The sequence below is a fragment of the Peromyscus maniculatus genome, chromosome 1 (assembly GCF_049852395.1).
Source record: "Peromyscus maniculatus bairdii isolate BWxNUB_F1_BW_parent chromosome 1, HU_Pman_BW_mat_3.1, whole genome shotgun sequence".
Classification (NCBI taxonomy): domain Eukaryota; kingdom Metazoa; phylum Chordata; class Mammalia; order Rodentia; family Cricetidae; genus Peromyscus; species Peromyscus maniculatus.
Genome location: NC_134852.1, coordinates 154098947 through 154121722, shown reverse-complemented (window position 1 = coordinate 154121722; position 22776 = coordinate 154098947). Strand labels below are relative to the sequence as shown.

Genomic DNA, 22776 nt, shown 5'->3' with positions numbered 1-22776 from the left:
ATGACCAGAAAGCAAGTTGGGGAGGAAAGGGTTTATTAGGCTTACACTTCAGCATTGCTGTTCATCACTGAAGGAAGTCAGGAAGGAACTTAAATGGGGCAGGATCCTGGAGGCAGGAGCTGATGCAGAAGCCATGAAGGAGAGCTGCTTACTGGCTTGCTTCCCCTGGCTTGGTCAGAACCCAGGACCAACAACCCAGGGATAGCTGGGCCCTCCTGCATTAATCACTAATTGAGAAAATGCCTTACACCTGGATCTCACAGAGGCATTTCCTCAACTGAGGCTCCTTCCTCTGATGACTAGCTTGTGTCAAGTTGACACACAAAACCAGCAAGTACAATCTACTTCATAAAGAAGCTTCCTTGTTGTTGTTGTTGTTGTTGTTGTTTTGTTATCAAGACAGGGTTTCTCTATGTAGCTCTGGCTGTCCTGGGACTTGCTCTCTAGACTAGGCTGGCCTCTCGAACTTACAGAGATCCACCTGCCTCTGCTTTCCAAGTGCTGGGATTAAAAGCGTGAGCCACCACTGCCTGGCTCCAATTTCTTCATTTTTTAAACCACTCTGGCCATGTCTGAATGCCCAGCTCCAAAGCACAAATCGCATACATAGCACTGTTGTATCATCAAGCCAACCCCAGCACCATCCACCTTCAGAACTTTCTGTCTTCCTAAACTGAAATTCTATCCCCATGAGCCACTCACTCTCAGCTTTCCTTCCCAGTCTTGGCATTCCATCCTGCTTTTTGCCTCTGTAGACCTGAGACTACCAGGTCCTCAGCAGCAGACTTACACAGTGTTTGTCCCTTTGAGACCAGCCGACTCCTTGCAGCCCAGGGCTCTGGAGGGGCATCCAACATGTGGGAGGCTTTCCTTCCTCTTTAAGGCTGACCCACAGTCCAGTGTCTGGGTAGACTTACTGTCAGTCAATGCACGCATCTCTTAGGCTGGCTCTGCTTTCAAACTCCTTGGCTCTGAAGTGCCTTTTGCTGGCCATTGGTACTGTGGAGTGGTGAGTGGAGGTTTTGAGGAACTTTAATGTAAATTTCAAAAACAACGACGGTTCAGGGGAGCGAGGAAGTCGAGGAGCCTGGGTGTGGACCTTACCGGAAGAACTCAGACAGGGAGTGGTTTTAAATGCCTCCTAGCTGGCTAGGGCTGCATCTGGGCTGCATCTGGGCTGCAGCTGGCTAGTCCTCACACTCATCAGCCCAGCCCTGCCTTGTCCTACCTCTGTCTCTGATGGCCGTGCTGGTGCATCTGCTGCTGCTATGGCTGCTTCTGAGGGTGAGTGGAGGCAAGCAGGTGGGTGGGAACCCCAGCTGGGTTCTGGCAGGCTGTCATGCCCAGAGCAGTATGCATGACTGGACCCAGAGGTAGTAATGGGTCTCCTTTTGCAGCTCTTGGCTTGCATGGTGGAGGTAGAGGATGAGAGGAGAGGATCAGACACCTAATGAGACATTATTTTAGATCCTTACCTTTTCTTACTACAAACAGTGGGATTTTTTTTTTTTCTGCTCTCTACCTCTCCTTTTTCTTCTTCTTTGGTATTTTTTGAGACAGGGTCTCACTATATATCTTTGGCTATCCTGGAACTCACTATGTAGACCAGTGTGGCCTCAAATTCACCTTCTGCCTCCTGAGTGCTGAGATTAAAAGCATGAGTCAACATACCTGACTAACTTTTCTACAAAAACGGTTTCACCATTTTCTGAGACTCCTTGTCCCTTCTCACCTTTAAAGGTTTATTTTTATTTTAGCTATGTGTACGTTGTGTGTCTGTATACATGTGTAGGGTGCCGGTGCAGGCTAGTGGGCATCGGATCCCCTAGAGCCAGAGTTACTGGCTATTGTGAGTCATACTGCGAGTGCTGTCCTCTCCACAAGTGCTCTTAGCTACGGAGCCTTCACTCCAGCGCCTCGGTTTTTATTTGCAATGTTTTATTATATTTACTTGTGGTGGCCAGTGGACAGCTGTCAGGAGTTGGTTCTCTCCTTCACCCATGTGGGTCCCAGGAATCAGACTTAGGCTGTCAGGCTTGCTGGCATGCACCTTTCCTACTAAGCCATCTTACTCACTGGTCCCTTCCTCCTCCCTCTTTTGAGACAGACATTATGCAGCCCAGGCTTGCCTCTACCTCCTGTTTCTCCTGCCTCGGCTTCCAACTGCAGGAATCCTGGGCCTGAGCCACCACCCTTGGCATTTTCAAATTATGCTCTCAGCCTGGTGTGGGGATCATAGGCCTGTAACCTCAGGACATAGGAGGATCAGGAGTTCAAAGTCACCCTCAGCTACATAGGGAGTTGGAAGTCACCCTAAACTGTAGGACATCCTGACTCAAAAAAAAAAAAAAAGTATTATTATTTTGCGTTGCTACAGTAGCTGGTTTGTGTGAGAAGTGGGCAGAAACAGGCTGGTTCTGGGTTAACCTCACGCCAAACAAGAGTGAAAGTAGGTCACCCTGAGAAATGACACTTTCCTCCCCACCGTCTGCCAAGATTTTCCTAGATAGTAGTGCTGGTCTTCAGTCAGTGGACCTCAGTAACCTCTGGGGTTCTGTGAACCCCCAGAGTGTCAAGTGCCCTCAGGTTAAATTCCCTGGGGACTTGCATGGATAGGTGTGCTATTCTGGACACTTTCTCAGTGTGATGAAGTTCTTGTCCCCTGGAAAAAGATCATAGGCCCAATTCAATTATAACGATTTGTTGATTACCGCTAGCATAACAACAATCTCTGAGCCCAACTTGAGATTGCTGTGCAAAGTGGGGGTGAAGGGGTGTTTTGTTTTTTAAAGGCAAAAACCATAAGAAGACCTTGAGTATCTGCAGAAACAAGCCAAGAGCTGTTTTGATCTGCCAAGATTAGGTAGACAAGGCAACCTGAATGTTTGCATGAGCAGGTTACAGACGCCAGAAAAGAGTCAGTCATAACGTAATTAGTAGATGGTCCCTGTACATTTCTAGGTGGAGGAATCTCTGAGTCAGGTTTGTCAGAACACAGTTCAAGAATGGAGTCGTGTGAGGAGAATTCTGAGTGCTTGTGAGAAAACACGAGAGAGAGAGAGAGAGAGAGAGAGAGAGAGAGAGAGAGAGAGAGAGAGAGAGAGAGAGAGAGAGGAGAGTCCTGTGACCTCAGTTTCTTTTTGGAATGTGTTTTTTACCCTTTCAGGTTAGCAGTTAGGAGTGAGTTTCCTTCAGATTACCCATTACAACCGGCTGTTGTTATTTGTTTATATCTCTCCATAGCAAAACATGTTTTTGCCACATGCATCTTATCCTTGTGATTGTACACTTTACTCAGGTGACTCTTCTTCACCATCAGAGCATAAAGTATCTGATGCTCTCAATAAAATTGGCTATTGCTCCATTCTCCCAGGCCCCACCGCTGCTAGAGAACAGGGTTTCAGAAACTGGAGTTAGACAAATGACTGGTGGGTATCAAATGGGTGCAGTATAAAATGGAGTGTTTTTTTTCCTTCCTAGCACCAGAAAGTGAAGGACACGATGTCACTTCCTCCCCTGGTGGCTTCCTTTGCTGTTTTGTTTGCATTCAGAACCCCAGCTGCAGTGAGTCACTGGGGTGAAAGCAGCCTGGACTATTGTTTAATGAACCCAGCTGAGAGAAGGTGCTGGGTTTTTTTTTTTTTTTCAAGTTTTGATTTTCCCTTGTCAGGCTGCCCAGTGGGCCACCACTGTTGGCCTTACAAGAGAGTGCCAGCATGTTCAGTTTTTTACCTGGTTCTGAGCATCCAAACTCAGGTCCATATGCTTGTGAGACAGTGTTTTATCAACTGAGCCATCTCCCCGTTTATTTATTTGGTGCTTTAAACTGAATGTGATGGCCCAGCCTGTATCAGCATTTGGGGAAGCAGAAGCAAGAGGGTCGCTATTCCAAGGTCATCCTCAGCCATATGGTGAGAGCCCAGCCTGGGCTACATGAGACCATGTCTAACAACAGCAGCAGCAGCAAATAAAAAGAGGAGAGCCATAAATCTCTTGAGGACTGAAGTTCTGCTCTCTAGGACCAATGTGAAAGCAGTTGGTTATGGAAGCCCATCTCTAGCCCCACCCCTCAGGAAGCCGAGAGAGGCAGGGCTTCACTAGGGCCAGCTGTGGGTTCAGTGAGAGACCTCACCACAGTAAACAGAATGGACAGAGGTCAAGGAAGACACCCAACACCACATCCTGGCCTCCATATACACATGCATACCAAAGCAAGGGACCCACACGTGTGCTCACACCTGCACGTGTGCCATACACATACATGCACAAAATAAATAAAGGAGAGCACTGAATGAAAATGAAGACAGGATCATCCCTAGGTATGGTTGAGGAGGAGGTTTTTAGTGTAGGCATGAGGGAGAGAGCCACCAGAGGCGGAGAGAGAAAGCAGTAGGTGGGACATGGCCAGTAGACTGAACCAGGCCATGAAAGGAGAGAAAGGGTGGCCGGGGGCGGGGAGGGGGGAGAGGAAGAGAAGAGAGAGCAAAGAGGAGAGAAGGTAAGAGGACCAAGAGGGGAGCCAAGGACCAGGAGGCCAAGAGAGCTCATTGCCAAAATGGCCGGTTTTTATAGAAAAGAGAAACTGAGAAAAGGGAAGGGAAGGGAAGCTCTGGCGCTGGAGAGGTTTAGGGTAGAGGTGGGCAGGGTGGGCGGGGTGAGAAATGCTGACAGGAGCCAGGACAGTAACAGGTACCTGTGATGTTGGAAGAGCCTGGCAGCCTGCAGTCAGAGATGCACTTTGGTGTGTTAAATAGGCACCACACTTAGCTACCGGTCCTGAGTTTCTTTGGGATCTCACGGACATAAGGGCTGAGGGTGTAGGCTCATTTAGTAGACTTTGAACTAAGGATCCTCCTGCCTCTATCAAGAGCTGGGAACACAGGCATGTGCCACTACATCAATGCTATACAGGGCTGAGGATGGAAACCAGGGCCTCATACGTGCTAGGCAAGTATTCTACCAACTCAACTACATCTTCAGCCCCTCAATCTTATTTTATTTTGAAAAATTTGGTGGTGCTAGGAACCATACCCAAGGCCTTGCCCATGGTAGGCAGACAGTCTTACACTCAGTTACATGACCCTCTCCCATTTCAATTTCAAAAGGCATCAATGCCCTTTCAAATTTGCCCTTTGAAAAGCAAAACTAAAAATGTCTGGAGTGGAGGCCAAGGCAAAAGGTGACTTGGTCCAGGAGTTTGAGACTAGCCTGATGTGGTGGTTTGAATAAGAATGGCCCCCATAGGGTCATATATTTGAATGCTTAGTCATTAGGATGTGGCACTACCTGAGAGGGTTTAGGAGGTGTGGCCTTATTGGAGGAAGTGTATCAGTGGGGGTGGGCTTTGGGTTTTTTTGTTTTGTTTTTGTTTGTTTGTTTTTTCAAAACAGGGTTTCTCTGCAGTTTTGGTACCTGTCCTGGATCTCGTTTTGTAGACCAGGCTGGCCTCGAACTCACAGAGCTCTGCCTCCCGAGTGCTAGGGACTAAAGGCATGTGCCATCACCACCCAGCCTTCTTTTTTCTTTCTAAAGTTTATTAGATAATATGTACAGCAAAGTAGTAATTCAACACATCCACATTGACTGTTCTTGCAAAGTACCCAGGTACAGTTCTCAGCACCCACATGGAAGCTCACAACCTTCCTTAACTCCAGTTCCAAAGGATCTTCTGGCTTCTGCAGGCACTGTACACACACAGTGCACATACATATATGTAGGCAGGTGCTCATACATAAAGTAAAAAAAAAAATTAAATGTTGTTTTGGAGACAGAGTCTTATTGTGTAGGGAGGCCAGCTCTGACCTGTTGAAGGATTCTTGGGGGGAGGAGTGAGGAATGAGGTAGCATTAGAAATATAGATGGAGATGATGAGAAAGACAGGGACACAGGATAGCTTCAGGAGAGCCCTAGGTCAATACTCAGTCCTCTCAACTTTAATTATGATGAGCTTTTTATACATCAGTAAGGGGAGGAGCAAAAGACCTCCCCCTCTCAAGGTCAAAGTATAAAGTACCAAGAAATGTAGACCCTTCAAAACACCTGGTAACCACACCTTTGGCCAAATCATCCTATTATGCAGCCCTGCTGGGTAAAGCAAGCTCAGACTTTCTGACCTTGAGTAAAGCTTTACTTTGGAGCCTCTGTGGGCCCCCACATTATTGTGTAGCTCTGAATATCCCCAAACTCCCAAAAGTCTTCCCACTTTCTGAGTACTGAGATTAAAGGCATGCACCACCAAGCCCTGATCATTTATAAAAAGAAAGAACAAACCAGGTGTAGTAGCTCATGCCTTTAATCCCAGCACTTGAGAGGCAGAGGCAGGCAGATCTCTGAATATGAAGCCAGCCTGGTCTACAGAGAGAGAGAGTTCCGGGACAGCCAGGGCTACACAGAGAAACAACCTGTCACGAAAACAAATGAACAAAATAGATCAGATACAGTTTGATGGAAATGAATGGCAGAAAGACAGAGTTAGGTCAAATTCCAGCTGAAGGCAGCAGAGATGATGTATAATAATCTAATGGGAGAAATCAAGCCTAGACCACATTGGTGAGGAACTGGGTCTCCTTCATAATGGCTAAGAGGGGAAGCCACAGAGGGGTGACATTGTTTCTTATTTTTTTTAAAAAGGTTTATTTTTATTATTTGTAACTGTGTGTGTGTGAGTGTAGATGTCCACAGAGGCCAGAGGTGTTGCATCCCCTTGGAGCTGGAGGTACAGGCGGTTGTAAGTCCCCTGACTTGGATGCTGGTAATTGAACTCGGGTCCTCGGCAAGAGCAATATGTGCTCTTAACTAAGATCCATTTCTCCTGCTCATTTCTTATCTTTTAAGATTCATTCATTTATTTGTTTTTTGTGGTGCTGGGGATGGAACCCAGGGCCTTGAGCAAGCAAGTGCTGCTCCACTGAGCCACACCCCAAGGCAGTTCTCATAGTAGAGGCGCACGTTCTGAAAGTCACCCCAACTGCCTAAGGTATTGAGCCACTGCTCGCAGGAAGAAAGCAGGGTTAGATGCTATCTCCCTCCCCTCCTCCCCTCCTCCTCTCCTCCCCTCCTCCCCTCCTCCCCTCCTCCACTCCTCCACTCCTCCCCTCCTCCACTCCTCCCCTCCTCCACTCCTCCCCTCCTCCCCTCCTCCCCTCCTCCACTCCTCCCCTCCTCCCCTCCTCCCCTCCTCCCCTCCCCAAATGTAGATATGTGCACTAGGAAACTAGAGGCTGCCGACTGGTGTCTTTCTGGATCTTTCTCCACCTTATTTCCCAAGGCAGGATTTTCTTTCTTTCTTTCTTTCTTTCTTTCTTTCTTTCTTTCTTTCTTTCTTTCTTTCTTTCTTTCTTTCTTTCTTTCTTTCTTTCTTTCTTCTTTCTTTCTTAAGCTGGGTATGTCAGAGCACACCTTTAATTCCCAGTACTAGGAGGCAGAGACAGGCGGATCTCTGAGAGTTTGAGACCAGCCTGGTCTACAGAGAAAGTTCCAGGACAGCCAGGGCTGTTACACAGAGAAAGCCTGTCTTGAAACCCCTCCAATTTTTTTTTTTTTTTTAAGGTCTGGAGACCTCCATAGGCACCAGACAGAGGTGTGGCACACACATTCAGTCAAAATACTTATATACATAAAAATAAGTTAACTTTAAGATTTAAAAAATATTTTTTAATGTGTGTCTGAATGAGTTTAGGTGTACTGTATACGTTCTTGGTGCCCACAGAGGTCAAAAGAGGGAGGGTGTTGGATCTCCTGGAACTCGAGTGTGGTTGGTTGTGAGCCACCATGTGGCTTCTGGGAATGAAACCCAGGTCCTCTGGAAGAGTAGCCAGTGCTCTTAATAGCAGAGCCATTACATCCAGGGAGACAGGGTGTTTCAGTGAACCTAGAGCTAAGTTATGCTTCGTTTCCAATGAGCTTCGGGGATCTGCCTGTCTCCATCTTCAGCGCTGGAGTTAGAGGTGCTCTACATGCCCAGGTGAATGTGAGGGATCCAAACTCAGGTCCTCATGCTTTGATGCAGGGCCTGACTGAGCCAGCTCCTAGCCCAGAGGCTTGTTCTTGTAAGCCTCTGCCCACACTTTTATAAACTGGTCAGTAGATTACTTTATGTTTGTTTAAAAGCATCTTATGCCATCTGTGTTGATTAATATAGAACCCATGTTCCTCAGCCTGTAATTCACACCTGCAGCCATTTCTCAAAAACACGTGTGTTATCTATAAGGTTATTTGTGACCTCCTAGTACTCTGGACAGGAAACAGTTTCTCACTGCTGTGTTTGGAGCCATTTTAAACAGCATGAGAAGCAATGCGGAAACACCACAAAAGATACAGAAACAAAGGTAATGGGTATCCTGTAAGAGAGACTCACGCGTGCAAGTGGAAGATGAAGCAGGAACAGAAAGTATTTCCTCACTTGCCCTCAACGGGCAGTATGTTCAAGTGACTCAATTTTTTTTTTTTTTTTTTTTTTTTTTTTTTGAGCTGAGGACTGAACCCAGGGCCTTGCACTTGCTAGGCAAGCGCTCTACCACTGAGCTAAATCCCTAACCCCGTGACTCAAAATTTTTAACCCAGGGTTAATTTTAGCCCAGGGTGGTGACATACACACTTTTTTTTCTTGGTTTTTTGGACAGCCCTAGTTGTCCTGGAACTTGCTTGATAGACCAGGTTGCCCCGGTGCTCACAGAGATCTGCCTGCCTCTCCCTCCTGAGTGCTAGGAGTGACAAACATTTTTAATCTGAGCACACAAAAGACAGAAGTAGGTGGATCTCTGTGAGTTGGAGGCCAGGCTGAATACACACAGCAAGTTCCAGGCCATCCAGGTCCATAGCAAGACCTTGTCTCAGTGTGTGTGTGTGTGTGTGTGTGTGTGTGTGTGTGTGTGTGTGTGTGTGTGTATGCACAGCAAGACCCTGTCTCAGTGTGTATGTATGTGTATGTGTGTGTGTATACACAGCAAGAACCTGTCTCAGTGTGTGTGTGTATATACAAACATACACATATATAATGTGTATGTATACACACACACACACACACACACACACACACAAATATTTAACTGTGTTGTTCAAATCTTAGAAGGTATTTTAGTAAAAATCCCAGAGCCAGATACTGGGGTGAAAGCTGAAAGATCAGAGAAGTAGAGCAAGCCACAGCCAACCTTACCTTGCCAACTCCTCAGCCGATCCTATTTCCATGAACCCCTCAGACTGAAAGCTTGAGTCCTCACTGGAAAGGGTCTCAGCTGAACTGCCTCATTTCCTATTTCCTCATGCCTTATATACCTTTCTCCAACCTGTTGTCATTTCCTGGGATTAAAGGCGTGTGTTCCACCACTGCCTGGCTCTGTTTCCAGTGTGGCCTTGAGTTTATAGAGATCCAGATGGATCTTTGACTCCTGAGTGATAGGATTAAGGGTGTGTGCCACCACTGTCTGGCCTCTATGTCTAATCTAGTGGCTGGCTCCGTCCTCTGATCCTCAAGCAAGCTTTATTAGGGTACACAATATATCACCACATAACTGAGTTATTTTTTATTTATGTATTGTGTGAGTATATACACATTGTGAAGAGTCCAGAAGAGGACATCATATCCACTGGAACTGGAGTTTCAGGCCCTTGTGAGCCACCTAATGTGGGTGCTGGGAATCACACCTGGGTCCTCTGGGAGAACAGCAAGTGCTCTTTACTGCGGAACCATTTCCTCGGCCTCAGGGGGCTCAAATTTTTGACACTCTGTGTGTATTAATGAATAGCTGAAAAGTACCACTGATTTTGGTATGAGAAGAAATGTTAGGAAGTAGGTGGATAATGAAGATCAAATATACTGGTGAAATAAACAAACATGAAACTGTGTCCAACACACAAAAAGCAGACTGAGTTTGGATCCTCAGCACCCCATAAAAGCCATGTATGGCAACATGTGTCTATAACTCCAGTGGGAGTGGGAAGGGGGCAGGTGGATTCTGGGAGCTCATTGGTAGCCATTCTAGCCCAAACTGAACTCTGAGTTTAGTGATAGTCCCTGTCTCAGTAAAACTGTGGGGCCAGAGAGGTGGCTCAGTGGATAAAGGTACAAGTCACACAAGCCTGCCAGCTTTAGTTCAATCCTCAGAGCCCACGTAAAGGTGTGAGGAGAGAATGGACTTCCACAACACTGTTCTCTCCTTTCCAAATGCACACCATGGCACATGCATGCCATGGGACCTCCTTTCTCTCACTCACATGCACATACCATAATAAATAAAAGGAGGCCAGACCTTGGCAGTACACACCTTTAATCCCAACACTCAGGATGCAGAAGCAGGTAGATCTGAGTTTGAGACCAGTTTTAGCTACATATTGAGTTTCAGTCCAGTTAGGGCTATATCTTAAAAATAATCAGTAAGGTTACAAAAAATTAAGATCACATGATGAGCACACTTTGTAAGTATACACACACAGGCACATGCATTTACAATATGTGTGCACAGATACGCACAACTTCACAAACATATTTTCTTAAAGTGTAGATGCAGGGCTGGAGAGATGACTCTGGGTAGGAACCCCAGCAGCTCTTACAGAGGCCCAGGATTGGGTTCCCAGCTCCCACATGGTAGGTAGATCACAATCATCTGGAACTCCAGTCCCAAGGAATTCACACTTTTTTTCTTCAAGGACACCAGGCAAGCACATGATGTTCATATATACACACAGGCAACATACTCATACACATAAATGAATAAAAAGAAACTTTAAAGTATAGTTGTGGCCACTGAAAACAACATATGCTAGAACACAAACAGTTCACTGGCAGCCTTACAGGTCATTCACCAATGGCAAAGACACAAAGCCACCCAAAGTTGGAAACTGAGGAATATATCTGCACCTGCCCCCTGACTACTACCAGTCACTCCTGGGGAGATATGAGCAAAAATTGTAGTGTATGCTCTGCAGAAAGGTTCCGTATGAGAGCTGAGGTCAGGTGGGGAGCCATCTACTCTTCTGTGCTGAGAGTCACCAATGGATGGGTTTTTCTGTGTTTCCCTTTCTGATTCTAGGCGACAGTTTGCAATGAGAGCAGTCCAAGCCAGTGTGGGACAGATGAGTTCCTATCTGAGACCTTCTGCTGCCAACTTTGTCCTGCTGGTGAGTTCCAGGATGCTTTCCAGAGCATTCCACAAGCCTGGCCTTCTGGTGGGAAAAGATGCTACAGGCCTTTAGCTAGGGCTGAACTGGAGACTTCATGGAGAGAGGTGTAATCAGACAGAAAAAGGGAAGTGGGTGTCACCTTAGCAACCAGCTGCTACTTGCCCTGCCCCACCCAAGCACTGCCCCTGACTTTGGAGGACAAAAAAACCAGAGACATGTGTGTGTCTGTCCAGAGATGGGCATTGATGTGTTCTACAGAAGCAGCAAGAAGATGCCTGAGAAAAAGCGTATGAGTGTCTGCACCTGGACCCAGCCCTCATCCTACACAACTGCCAACACACACATCTGTATGCATACCTACCTGCAAACACACCTACTCATGCACTTAAATGCACATGAGTCTGTGGACACCCATTTGGGTCTGTATGCACACCTGCACACACTTGCGGGTACATAGCCATGTGTGGGCACATCCCTACAAGCACACTGCACAAAAGTGAGGTGGGACTGACCGACCTCCCTGAACACTGTGGGAGTCAGCACATGTGCAGAGATCATATTGTGAGGTGTGCAGCTGTCTCCCTGTGCTTCTGCCATAGGCCGAGAAGGTGGCAGGGACCTTGGCTAAGGATCTAATCTTTATTTAGACTTTGGAGTTCTGTGAAACCATCATGGGCAGGCAGCAACCTGGCATGAGACGGGGAGATGGACACGAAGGCCTCTCGTAGGCCAGCTCTCTAGGACTCTGGAGTGAAGAGGAAGAGCTCTCTTGCTCCAACACCCTGCGGGACATCAGTCTCAGCCAAGGGGTGACGCAGGGCCTCCACACATTAAGTTTAGTATGAAGACTGTGGCAGGGGGGCTGGGGGCCTAGGAGTGGGTAGTGAGGGGATCTAGCACCCCAAGGGCTTCACTAGGCCCCCCAAACACCTCTTTCTCCTCTCACATAGGCACCCATCTCATTAAATCATGCCAGAGGAACCACAGCAAGAGTGAGTGCATCCCATGTGAGCTTGAAAACTTCATGGACTACAAAAACAGGGAGTATTCCTGCTTCCGCTGCTCTCATTGCCGGGATGGTAAGTGGGCAGCCTCGTCCATCCATCCGTCCATCTGTCCGTCCATGGGGGCAGCCTCTCCACCAATAGTTAAAGCAGGCAGACTGGCAGGGAGAGGGGCCACAGAAAGATAATGAAGATGGCAAATGCTGCCTTCCTCCCACTCTACCTGACACAAAGGCCTAATAGGCTTTTTTCTCTCTCTCTTCTCCCCGCCCCCCCCCCCCGTCCCCCACTAAGGGCTGGGAGTGCTGCTCCACGGTAGAGCCTTTGCTTGAAAGGAAGCTTGGGGGTTGGGTACTCCTGAGGTACACCCCTTCCCCGTTCCTCTCCAGCCCAGATGGAGGGGCTCTGTGGAAGAAAAGGGAGGCTGGTTGTGGTGTTGGCATGGTCCCTGTGTTAGAGGGCAGGGTGAAGGCAGATTATGTGCCCAGAGTGAAAAGCTTGTGAAGACGACTACTGTGTCATGGAGTTTTGTACACTGGGACAGACTCCCACCCTGATGACTGACCTGCAGCCTTCCTGCTTCCATAGACCAAGAGGAGGTGTCAGAATGCTCCCAGACGGCTGATCGTAAGTGCCAGTGCAAGCAGGGCGCCTACTGTAACTCTGAAAACTGTGTGGAGAAGTGCCTTCCATGCAGCAGGTACCAGCTGGCGGGGGAGGGGGACACAATGAGTGTAGATCCCCACTCCTGCCCTCTAGTCCCCTAGCCTCTGAGTCCCTGTCTATAGAGGGGCTCATGAGGGCAGCACCTGCCACACAGGTAAAATCAAACAAAGGATGTTTCCTCCCAGAAGCTGCCTGGAGTCAGTGCTCATTCATTCACTCACTCATTAATTCACTCAACAAACAACCTTTGAGCCCCAACAGTGAGAGACACACAACGGAGATACACACATAGCATAAGACCATTACTGATGGACTGAGGATGAAGCTAAGTTGGTAGAGTGTTTGCCTAGCATGTACAAGGCCCTGGTTCCACCCCCAAAACTGCAAAAATCAGGTGTGGTGGTACAGCCTGTTGTCCTGGCACTGGGGAGGTAGAGGCAGGAGGATCAGGAGTGCAAGGTTAACTACATAGCAAGTTTGAGGTCTCCTTGAGATATAGATAATGTCTGGGGGAAAAAACACTATTGGTGATGAGTAAATTCATGATCATGAGGGCCACTGCACACTCAGTTGGAGGAATCACAAGGTTATTTATGGGTAAAGGCTCAGTGAATCAGGGAGAGATGCAACCATAGAAAGTTCAAGGGGAAAGAACTCTAGGCAGAGAGGATGGCAAAAGTGACTTAGTGTTAATTAAGAATGGGGAAGGAGAGCTAGAGAGATGGCTCAGGGATAAGATGTGATTCACTTTTCTAAGGAACTGAGTTCAGTTCACTGCACCCACATCAGGGGCCTCATAACTGCCTATAACTCCAGCTCTAGGGAATCTGATGCCCTCTACTGGCCTCTGTGGGTACCTGCACTCATGTACACATGCACACAGACACAAACACATGCACATGTCTAAACACAAAATGAAACTTTATAAAAGGAATTCTGTGGGACCAGGAATGTAGCTCCATTGATAGAGTGCTCCTGTAGCATACACAAAGCCTTGGACTCAATCTCTCGAACCACATATACTGGGTACGGTGGTATGCCTATAATCCCAGTACTCTGGAAGCCAGATGATCAGAATTTCAAGGTCCTCTTTGGTTACATAGTGAGTTTGAGGCCAGCCTGGGCTACGTGAGATACTGCCTAAAATAAAATAAAATAAAATAAAATAAAATAAAATAAAATAAAATAAAATAAAATCTGGTGGCCACTTAACAATGACCATAAACAAGGCCTAAAAACAAAAAGTTATTCTTGTATGGTTCTGGAGCCAAGAAGTCCAACATCAAAGGCATTCACAGGTCTTCACTCCCTCTTCAGGCTCCAGGTCAGTGGTCCTCAACCTTCCTAATTCTGTGACCCTTTAGTACAGTTCTTCCTGCTGTGGTGATCCCCAACCATAAAATTATTTTTGTTCCTACTTCATAACCGTTAACTTTGCTACTGTCATGAATCAGAACATAAATATCCGACTTGCAGGATATCTGCTATGTGACCCATGTGAAAGGGGTTGCGACCCACAGGTTGAGAACCACTCCTCTGCCTCCTCCCTGGCCTCTTCTAGTTTCTGGTGGTGGCAGCAGTTCCTGACATTCCTTGGTGTGTGAACACATCACTCTTTGCCACCTCTCTCCACATAGACTTTGCTCCTGTGCATCTGACTACAACTCCCTCTTGTAAGGACGCTAATCACTTGGTTAAGACTCATCCTAACCAGGCGGTGGTGGCACACACCTTTAATCCCAGCACTCAGGAGGCAGAGGCAGGCGGATCTCTGTGCATTCGAGGTCAGACTGGTCTACAAAGTGAGTTTCAGGACAGGCTCCAAAAACTACACAGAGAAACCTTATCTTGAAAAACCAAAAAAGAAAAAAAAAAGACTCATCCTAACCCAGTGTGACCCCCCAACTATGCTGTGGGACGGTCTGTATGTCAAATTGCTCTGATTGGTCAATAAATAAAACACTGGTTGGCAAGTGGCCAGGCAGGAAGTAGGTGGGACAAGGAGAGAGGAGAATTCTGGGAAGCGGAAGGCTGAGGCGAGGAGACACTGCAGCCGCCGCCATGACCAGCAGCATGTGAAGACGCCGGTAAGCCACCAGCCACGTGGCAAGGTATAGATTTATGGAAATGGATTAATTTAAGCTATAAGCACAGTTAGCAAGAAGCCTGCCACGGCCATACAGTTTGTAAGCTATATAAGTCTCTGTGTTTACTTGGTTGGGTCTGAGCGGCTGTGGGACTGGCGGGTGACAAAGATTTGTCCTGACTGTGAGCAAGGCGGAAAACTCTAGCTACACAACTACATTTAGTGTCATTTACAAAGACCCTGTTTCCAAGCAAGGTGAAGTTCCAAGGCGCATGAGTTTGGGAGGACATTTTTGAGAAGTATCTATAGCAATAAGGCCACTTGTATAATAGCTTGAATCTGTGTTTGTTTGTTTGTTTGTTTGTTATGTGCATGGTGTTTGCCTGATGTCTGATGCCCACAGAGTCCCAAAGAGGGTATTGAATCCCCCGGGACTATAGTTATAGCTGGTTGTGAGCCACTGTGTGGACACTGAGACTAGAACCTACTTTCTCTAGAAGAGCAGCAAATGCTCTTAACCACTGAGCCATCTCTCCACACAAACACCCTCTGAAACTGGGTCTCACTGGCCGGCCTGGGACTCACTATGTAGACCAGACTGGTGTGAACTCACAAGAATCTGCCTGCATCTGCTTCCCAAGGGCTGGGGTTAAAGGTGTTCACCACCACACCAGGCAATAGCTTGCATCTGTGAGGCAGGTTCTACACCCATAAACACGACTCAGAAAACACTGAACTGCGTGAGGAAAGACTGTTCAACTCCAGTTTGATGGAGGCTCTTGATTGTCTGTACATCTTTGCTTCTTCCTTACTCACACTGTCTTTGTCTCTAGGCAGACTTCCCTCTATGTGGTGGGACAGCAGGTCAGGTCTTCAGAGCCAGACATTCTATCCAGGAAGTGAGAGAGAAGGGGTCTTTCCCTAAATAGAACAGGCACTCCCAAACTCTAATCTCTTCAGAGTGCTTTTGGCCAGAATGGCAAAGTGTACCAGGGCCATGTTGGGGTGGGGCTGGTCCTCCCTAACCCTGTGGGCAGTGTAGAGTGTGTTCTGGGCTGCCTGGGTGGGAGGAAGTAACATGCTCTGCTTTCCTCCCAGCTGTCCTAAAGACAAAGTCATCAGGCAATGCAACGCCACCATGGACACACTATGTGACACGTTCGAGTCAAACTCAGGTAAGGATCTGCCTCCTAAACTCACATTAGAAATGTTCACTGGCTGGGCAGTGGTAGTGGTAGCACATGCCTTTAATCCCAGGACTCAGGAGGCAGAGGCAGGCAGATTTCTGAGTTTGAGGCTAGCCTGGTCTACAGAGTGAGTTCCAGGATAGCCAAGGCTACACAGAGAAACCTTGTCTCGAAATTGCCCCTCTCCAAAAAATGTTCATTGGTGTACTGGCCAGTTTTTATATCAACTTAACACAGGCTTGAGTCATTTAGGAAAAGAGAATCTCAACTGAGAAAATGACCCCTGCCAGATTGACCTGTAGGCACTCCTATAGGGATTTTCTTAATTAGTGATTGATGTGGGAAGGCTCAAACTATTGTGGATGATGCTACCCTGGGGTAGGTAGTCCTGGAGTTTATAAAGAAGCAGGCATAGCAAGTCATGAGGAAGAAGCCAATAAGCAGCATTCTGTAGTGGTTCCTGCCCTGACTTCCTGGGATGATGGTCTCAAACTGTAAACAGAAATCAATAGAAACCCAAACTAAACCAGCTGAGAAGGTAACATTGACATTTATAGTCACTATTAAACTCTGCCACAGTAGGAAAAATAGCCAGAGATTATGAACAAATGACTGTGTTTGGCTGGATTTTGCTTGGGGGGCTGCAGGTCAAGAATCTTGTCTTCGGGTTGGAGAGATGTCTCAGCAGTTACAGGTTAGGCTCCAGCAGTTACAGGCTAGGCTCACAACCCAACCCAGCCATCTCCCCAACTCCTAAAGAAAGTTTTCATTTAATACTACAAGCAGGAGGGTGCTGGAGAGATGGCTTCGGGGTTTAGAGCACTTGCTCTTGCAGGGGACCTGGGTTCAATTCCAGCCTATGTGGTGGCTTGCAACTGTTATTCCAGGTTCAAAACTTTCGACACCCTCTTCTGACCTCTTTGCGCACTAGGCACACACATGATACACATACAGGCAAAACACCCATACACATAAGGGGAAAAAAGATCCTATAGGCAGGGGCTGGCCTTAGAAATCTCAGAAGATAAAAGCACTTGCCATTTGGGCCTGGCAACCAGAGTTCAATCCCCAGAACCTGAAACCCATGTAAAGGTGAATGGAGAGAACAAACCAAACAAAATTGTCCTCTGACCTCCGCACACATAACAGTAAAGTGTTTGTTTTAAAAATGGGGCCAGGGAGCTCAGTGGGTAGGAGTGCTGGCTGCATACACATGCAGGTGTTAGTTCAAATCCAAGAACCCACAGGTGTGAGTGTGCTTCCATCTCTGGGGCTCACTGGCTGTCAGCCTAGCTGCAGGTTCAGGGAGAGAGACCCTGTCTCAAGGGAGTGAGTAAGGCAGAGGGTGACAGCACAGGACACACGATGTCCTCCTCTGACCTCTGCATATGTGTGTGTGTGTGTGTGTGTGTGTGTGTGTGTGTGTGTGTGTGCATGTGCATGCACATGCACATACATACAGAGACACACACATGAGCATATAAATATAAATAATAATGAAATGAAATTGAATAAATAATAAAGTAAAACATCCAAGTGTGACAGCACAGGTCTGTAACTCCATCACATATGCTGTTGAGGCAGGAGCATGGCTGTGAATTGAAGGCCAATCTGGGCTATTTACCTAGTACTAGACCAGTCAGGGCTACATGGCAAGATTCTATATCAAAAAATAAATAAGTAGGAGCTGGAGAGATGGCTTATTGGTTAAGAGTACTTGTTGCTGTTGCAGGGGACCCAGGTTCAATTTCCAGCCCCCACATGGGAGCTCACAACCATCTGTAACTCCTGTTCTAAGGGATATGGCGCCCTCTTCTGACCTCCATAGGCACTGCAAGCACACAATGCACAGACATGCATGTAGACAAATACCTATACACATAAAAATAAACATTAAAAATAAGGTAAACACATGAGCAACAATTTTAGAAGGATGCTTAATACTAAAACCAATAAATAAATACATAATAAATAGAAAGACCTTATCTAAGACTAAGAAAGCCTTTAGGTTGCATGATATGTAGCTTCACTGACCCTCAGCCATTCATGCAGCTGCTGACAGAGCCTGAGGTCCACAGTTCCCTCTAGCCTGTTCCATCCCCCAGTATCTGCACGCTGGGCTCTCCCTGGGCTGTGATTTCACAAAGAGTGAGGCCAAGACTCCTGAATGGTCTGAGCAGTCTGTGGGGAGGAGAGCCCCCTGCTGCTGTTCTGGTGAGGCACACCCTTTGCTCCTTCCAAGGACCTTAACAGGACCCCATGGCCTCTGAGCCTGGACAGGAACTTCTGTGGTTTGTCACTCTAATAAAGACAGCCGCCAGGCGGTGGTGGTGTACGCCTTTAATCCCAGCACTTGCAGGGCAGAGGCAGGTGAATCTCTGTGGGTTCCAGGCCAGCCTCGTCTACAGAGTTCCAGAACAGCCAAGACTGTTACATAGAGAAACTCTGTCTCAAAAAATAAAATAAAATAAAATAAAATAAAATAAAATAAAATAAAATATAAATAAATAAATAAATAAATAAATAAATAAGACAGCTGTCAGCTGTGCTCAACCCTGCCTCAGCAATCTCCCGTCTGTCTCCTTCCAGGGACGCCAGGTTATCACCATCTCTGCCTGTCTGGACCTCTGACTGTTATAGTTGTCATAGCTGCTGTCATCACCATCATTGCTGCTATCATCGCCGTCATTTGGTGTGTTTTAAAAAGAGGTGAGTGAATGCTGGGAAGTGGCAGTGCACGCCTTCAATCCCAGCACTCAGGAGGCAGAGGATCTCTGAGTTCGAGGTCTCACTCTGGTCTACAGAGTGAGTTCTGGGACAGCAGGGCTGTTACACAGAGAAACCCTGTCTTGAAAAACAAAACAAACAAACAAAAAAGAGATGAGTAAAAACTAGAGCAGTCTGTGTATCTATGAGAACTGTGTGTGTGTGTGTGTTTGTGTGTGTGTGTACATGCATACGCATACCACATATGTACAGGTGCCCAGAAACCAAAGCATCAGATGCCCTGGAGCTGGAATTACAGGTGGTTGTGAGCTGCCTGACATGGCTTTTGGGAACCAAATGGGTCTTCTGCAAGAGCAATATTCATTCTGAGCCACCTCCTCAGTCTTAGGAGAGGCAGTGTGTTTGACAAGGCTCTGGCTTTATCATTGCAGATAGAACAGCCCCCAAATAGTGCCAGCAGCATCTCAGGTTAAAGGGGTCAAGGTGGCAGTGAGCATATTCCAGGGTGTCCCAGCCTGGAGCTGGGGACAGAGGGATGGGTTAAGGAGGCCCCTGAAATCCCCTCCCCAGACAGAGGTTCAGCTCTATGTTGCCAGGTTCTGGAAACACAAGTGTGAGTTTGCTATGCACTGAAGACATTTCTTCTTCCAGTTCTTTCTTCATCCACTGCACCAGGGAGTCTAAATTCACCACGTGTTCCAGGAGAGGAGATTCAGCTCTGTAAGTAGCATGCTGGGAATTCTTTGTCAGAATCTCTTATAGCCCAGGCTAGCTTCAGACTTGTTATGTAGCTGAGGATGATCTTGAAATTTTTTTAAATGTTTTTTTAAAAGTATGTGCATGGGTTTTTCTTCCTGCACTTATGTTTGTACACTATGAATATACAGTGCCTGTGGAGGCCAGAAGAGGATGCTGGATCCCTTGGAACTGGAGTTACTGATCCATCCTGCAGATGCTGGGAACTGAACCTAGGCTCCCTAGATGAGCAGCCAGTGAGTTCTCTTAACACTGAGCCTGACCAGCAGCTCCTGATTCTCTTTCCTCCACTTTAAACACCACCACACCAATTTCCCAGGCTCTCTGGGTGCTATGCCTGCAGTCTCCACCCTTGAAATTCATGCTGGTATCTCCTGCCCCTCCAATTGCTGAGTGCTTAGCTCTCATTAGAGTGGCAATGCAGTCCCAGAAAGCCAGGGAGGTGTGGGTATCCTGCATCCGGGGGTTTAGATGGCGCCATGGTGTTTGTGTCCTCTTTATGAGAGCCAAAGTCTGTGCTGGGAAGAGACTGAAGTTCTAGTGGTTTTGACACTGGGTAGAAACTGAGGCACAGAAAATCAAAGGGAGGTGTTTTCTCTTTGTAACAGATGACTACAAAGTGGTGCTCAACCCATCAGGAATCCACTATCTTGCCCTTCCAGTGGTTAGAAGTCTGAGCCTAAGTGTGACTAAAGCTAGGTCTCTCAGTGGTTCAGAGGGTCTCTCCTGCTTTTCCAGATTCTAGGAACTGCCAGTCCTTGGCTTGAGGCTGCTTGAATTAGTCTGCCACCGTCTTCAGATGGCCCTCTCCCTGCCTGACCAGTCCTTGGAGTGTGTCCTCACCTATAAAAACTTATCCAACTCAGATCATAGTTGCAGGCAACAGGTCAGGACATGGGCTTGTCTTTTGGAAGCCACAGAACACCTCACAGCAGGCTTGTCCTAGGATCTGGTCAGGCCCTGACTTCACATGGTATAGATCTCCCTGGCTAGCTTCCCAGATGCATGGCATCCCTTCTTCTCAACATGCCTTGGGAGCTTGCCAGACACTGCCCTAAATGCTGGAGGCCTTGGTAGGGTAAGGAAGGAAAGGGCCAATCTCCACAAACTGTTCATCCTGAGCCTCTGGCCTCTCAAGAAGAGACCAGAAGTTCCTTCCAGAAGGAAGACTGAAGCCATGTTGGGCTTGGCTGCTCTCTATCTTGAGTAATTGATGAATAGTAAGTTGTCCCAACCTGGGTCTTCTGACCACTGGGGATTACTTGGGGACACAAAGAGCCTCTCATATAGGGAGACACAGAATCACAGAATTGCTGCAGCTTTCCTCCAGAATATGCCAGAAATATAAGTAGACTGTTGGTTGTTTTCTGTTTTTTTTTTTCCAGCCTCCAATATGCTACAAAATTCTCATGAGTAAACAGATGGCATTCCTGAAGCTCACTGGACTTAAGGACATTGATATTCCTGAGCATGGAAGTAGAAGCTTGGTTGTACTTGTGGAATATCCATTTACACTATGTGAATGTATGTCATTGGTTTAATAAAGAAGCTAAGTGGTCAATAGGTGGACAAGTAGAGGTTAGGTGGGAGGGCCAAATGAAGAGGATGCTGGGAAGAAGGGCAGAGTCTGGGAGTTGTGAGCAGAAGCAAAGAAAAGCATGATGAGCATGCTGTGCCACGTGACAAAGCATAGATGAGAAATTTGGGTTAATTTATAATGAAAGAGTTAGCTAGTAACAAGCCTGAGCTATTGGCTAAACATTTATAACTAATAATAAGTTTCTGTGTGGTTACTTGGGAGTGACTGGCAGGACAGAAACTTCTGCCTACAGGTACTGTTTCTAAACTTGGGACTGGCCTCCCAGAAACTAATAATTTATATGTGTTTGCAAGCTGTGACAATTTAGCTGCTAAAACACATGTGTGTGCTAGGTCCTCAAGCTAGAGTCATGTGTCTTTTGATACAGAATTGAGACATTCCAAATAGCCCAGCTGAGTTTGAAGCTGGCACCCATCCCACTGCATACCCCGTGAACTCCAGATATGTGATGTGCCCTTTTCTTGTGTAAAGCACATCAGTCCTGTGTGTGGCTAGAGGACTTCCCTCCTTGATGCCCACTGTGGCCTTAGGATATAAGGCTTTGTACTCTGAACTTGTCAATTAGAGCCAGTTTGGGATCATGGTGCTTGGAATGCCTTTCTAGGGGCCAAGGTTAGGAGGACCCAAATGTTCTTTGAGCCACCATGCCCCTGCAGTCTATAGCAGGGTGTGACCCAGGTAAGATGCTTTGTTATACAGATAAGCTCACAAGAAAGACTCCTGGCAGGCCTGCCTGAGCAACTATGGACTCTGCCACACTGGGCACTGGGAACACAGTCTGTGCTTTTAGGCATCCAACCCCCAGGCATCTGCCTAAGAACTAGCCTTAGACTTGATTCCTCTCAAACTACAGTGAGCATGTATGAATGAGAATTACTCAGAAGAAGCTGTATCTGATAGATTCACAACACACCCCCACGATTGGGCATGTCTGGTGGACCTAGACACTTCCGCCTAGCCAGTTCCTTGTCAAAATAGCCATTTCTGGGCCAAGGCATCTCGAGTGACCAGGACCCCATGGCTTTGCATGGTTGCGTAAGAGCATGCAACACAACCATGTGATCTACGCACATGTGTGGAGTAGCCACATTGACCTGTGTACGCGTGCGCCACCTAGCTTTTGTAAGCCAGAGCCATATTCCTGGCTTTCTTCTTCTTCTTCTTCTTCTTCTTCTTCTTCTTCTTCTTCTTCTTCTTCTTCTTCTTCTTCTTCACACATATGTCTCTTCTGCAGGCCTGAGCACTTGTCTGTCTCTCTTATCTTAATAAAACTCTTGTTAGTGGATCCTGTCATGTTTCATGACATTTCCTTGCAGGGTAAGAGTGCCGCCAAATAACTAACAGTATCTATGTTGGTTGATTAATTGATTAAAATTTTAGCCAGGCGGTGGTGTCACAAACCTTTAATCCCAGCACTCAGGAGGCAGAGGCAGGCAGATTACTTTAAGTTTGCCAGCCTGGTCTACAAAGTGAGTTCCAGGAAAGCCAGGGCTACACAGAGAAACCCTGTCTTGAAAAAACAAAGACTAGATAGTTATAGTTGCACTTTTCCTTAGTTATGATCGATTAGGTATAAAACTTTGAAGTCACAAAGATGGTATGGATGGTGGAGTGTTTTCTCTGAATTTGCTA

At 47.0% G+C, this 22776-nt stretch overlaps 1 protein-coding gene across 3 annotated transcripts; it reads left to right on the top strand.

Annotated features, from left to right (window-relative positions):
• Positions 1-992: 992 nt before the first annotated feature.
• LOC102907829 (tumor necrosis factor receptor superfamily member 26-like) lies at positions 993-21105 on the top strand. Of its 3 annotated transcripts, XR_006061901.2 has the most exons (9): positions 999-1284; positions 11028-11115; positions 12069-12197; positions 12711-12822; positions 15973-16049; positions 18651-18770; positions 19440-19508; positions 19676-19780; positions 20930-21105. XR_006061901.2 is itself a non-coding variant. In XM_006977313.4 (8 exons), exons 1-8 carry the CDS (start codon positions 1240-1242, stop codon positions 20959-20961), a joined length of 672 nt encoding a protein of 223 aa, XP_006977375.1. In that variant the 5' UTR covers positions 999-1239; the 3' UTR covers positions 20962-21105. The 3 variants fall into 3 exon arrangements, 1 of the variants encoding a protein (XP_006977375.1); XM_006977313.4 differs by lacking the exon at positions 19676-19780; XR_013046334.1 differs by lacking the exons at positions 19676-19780; positions 20930-21105 and having other exon boundaries at positions 993-1284; positions 12711-12749.
• Positions 21106-22776: the final 1671 nt, after the last annotated feature.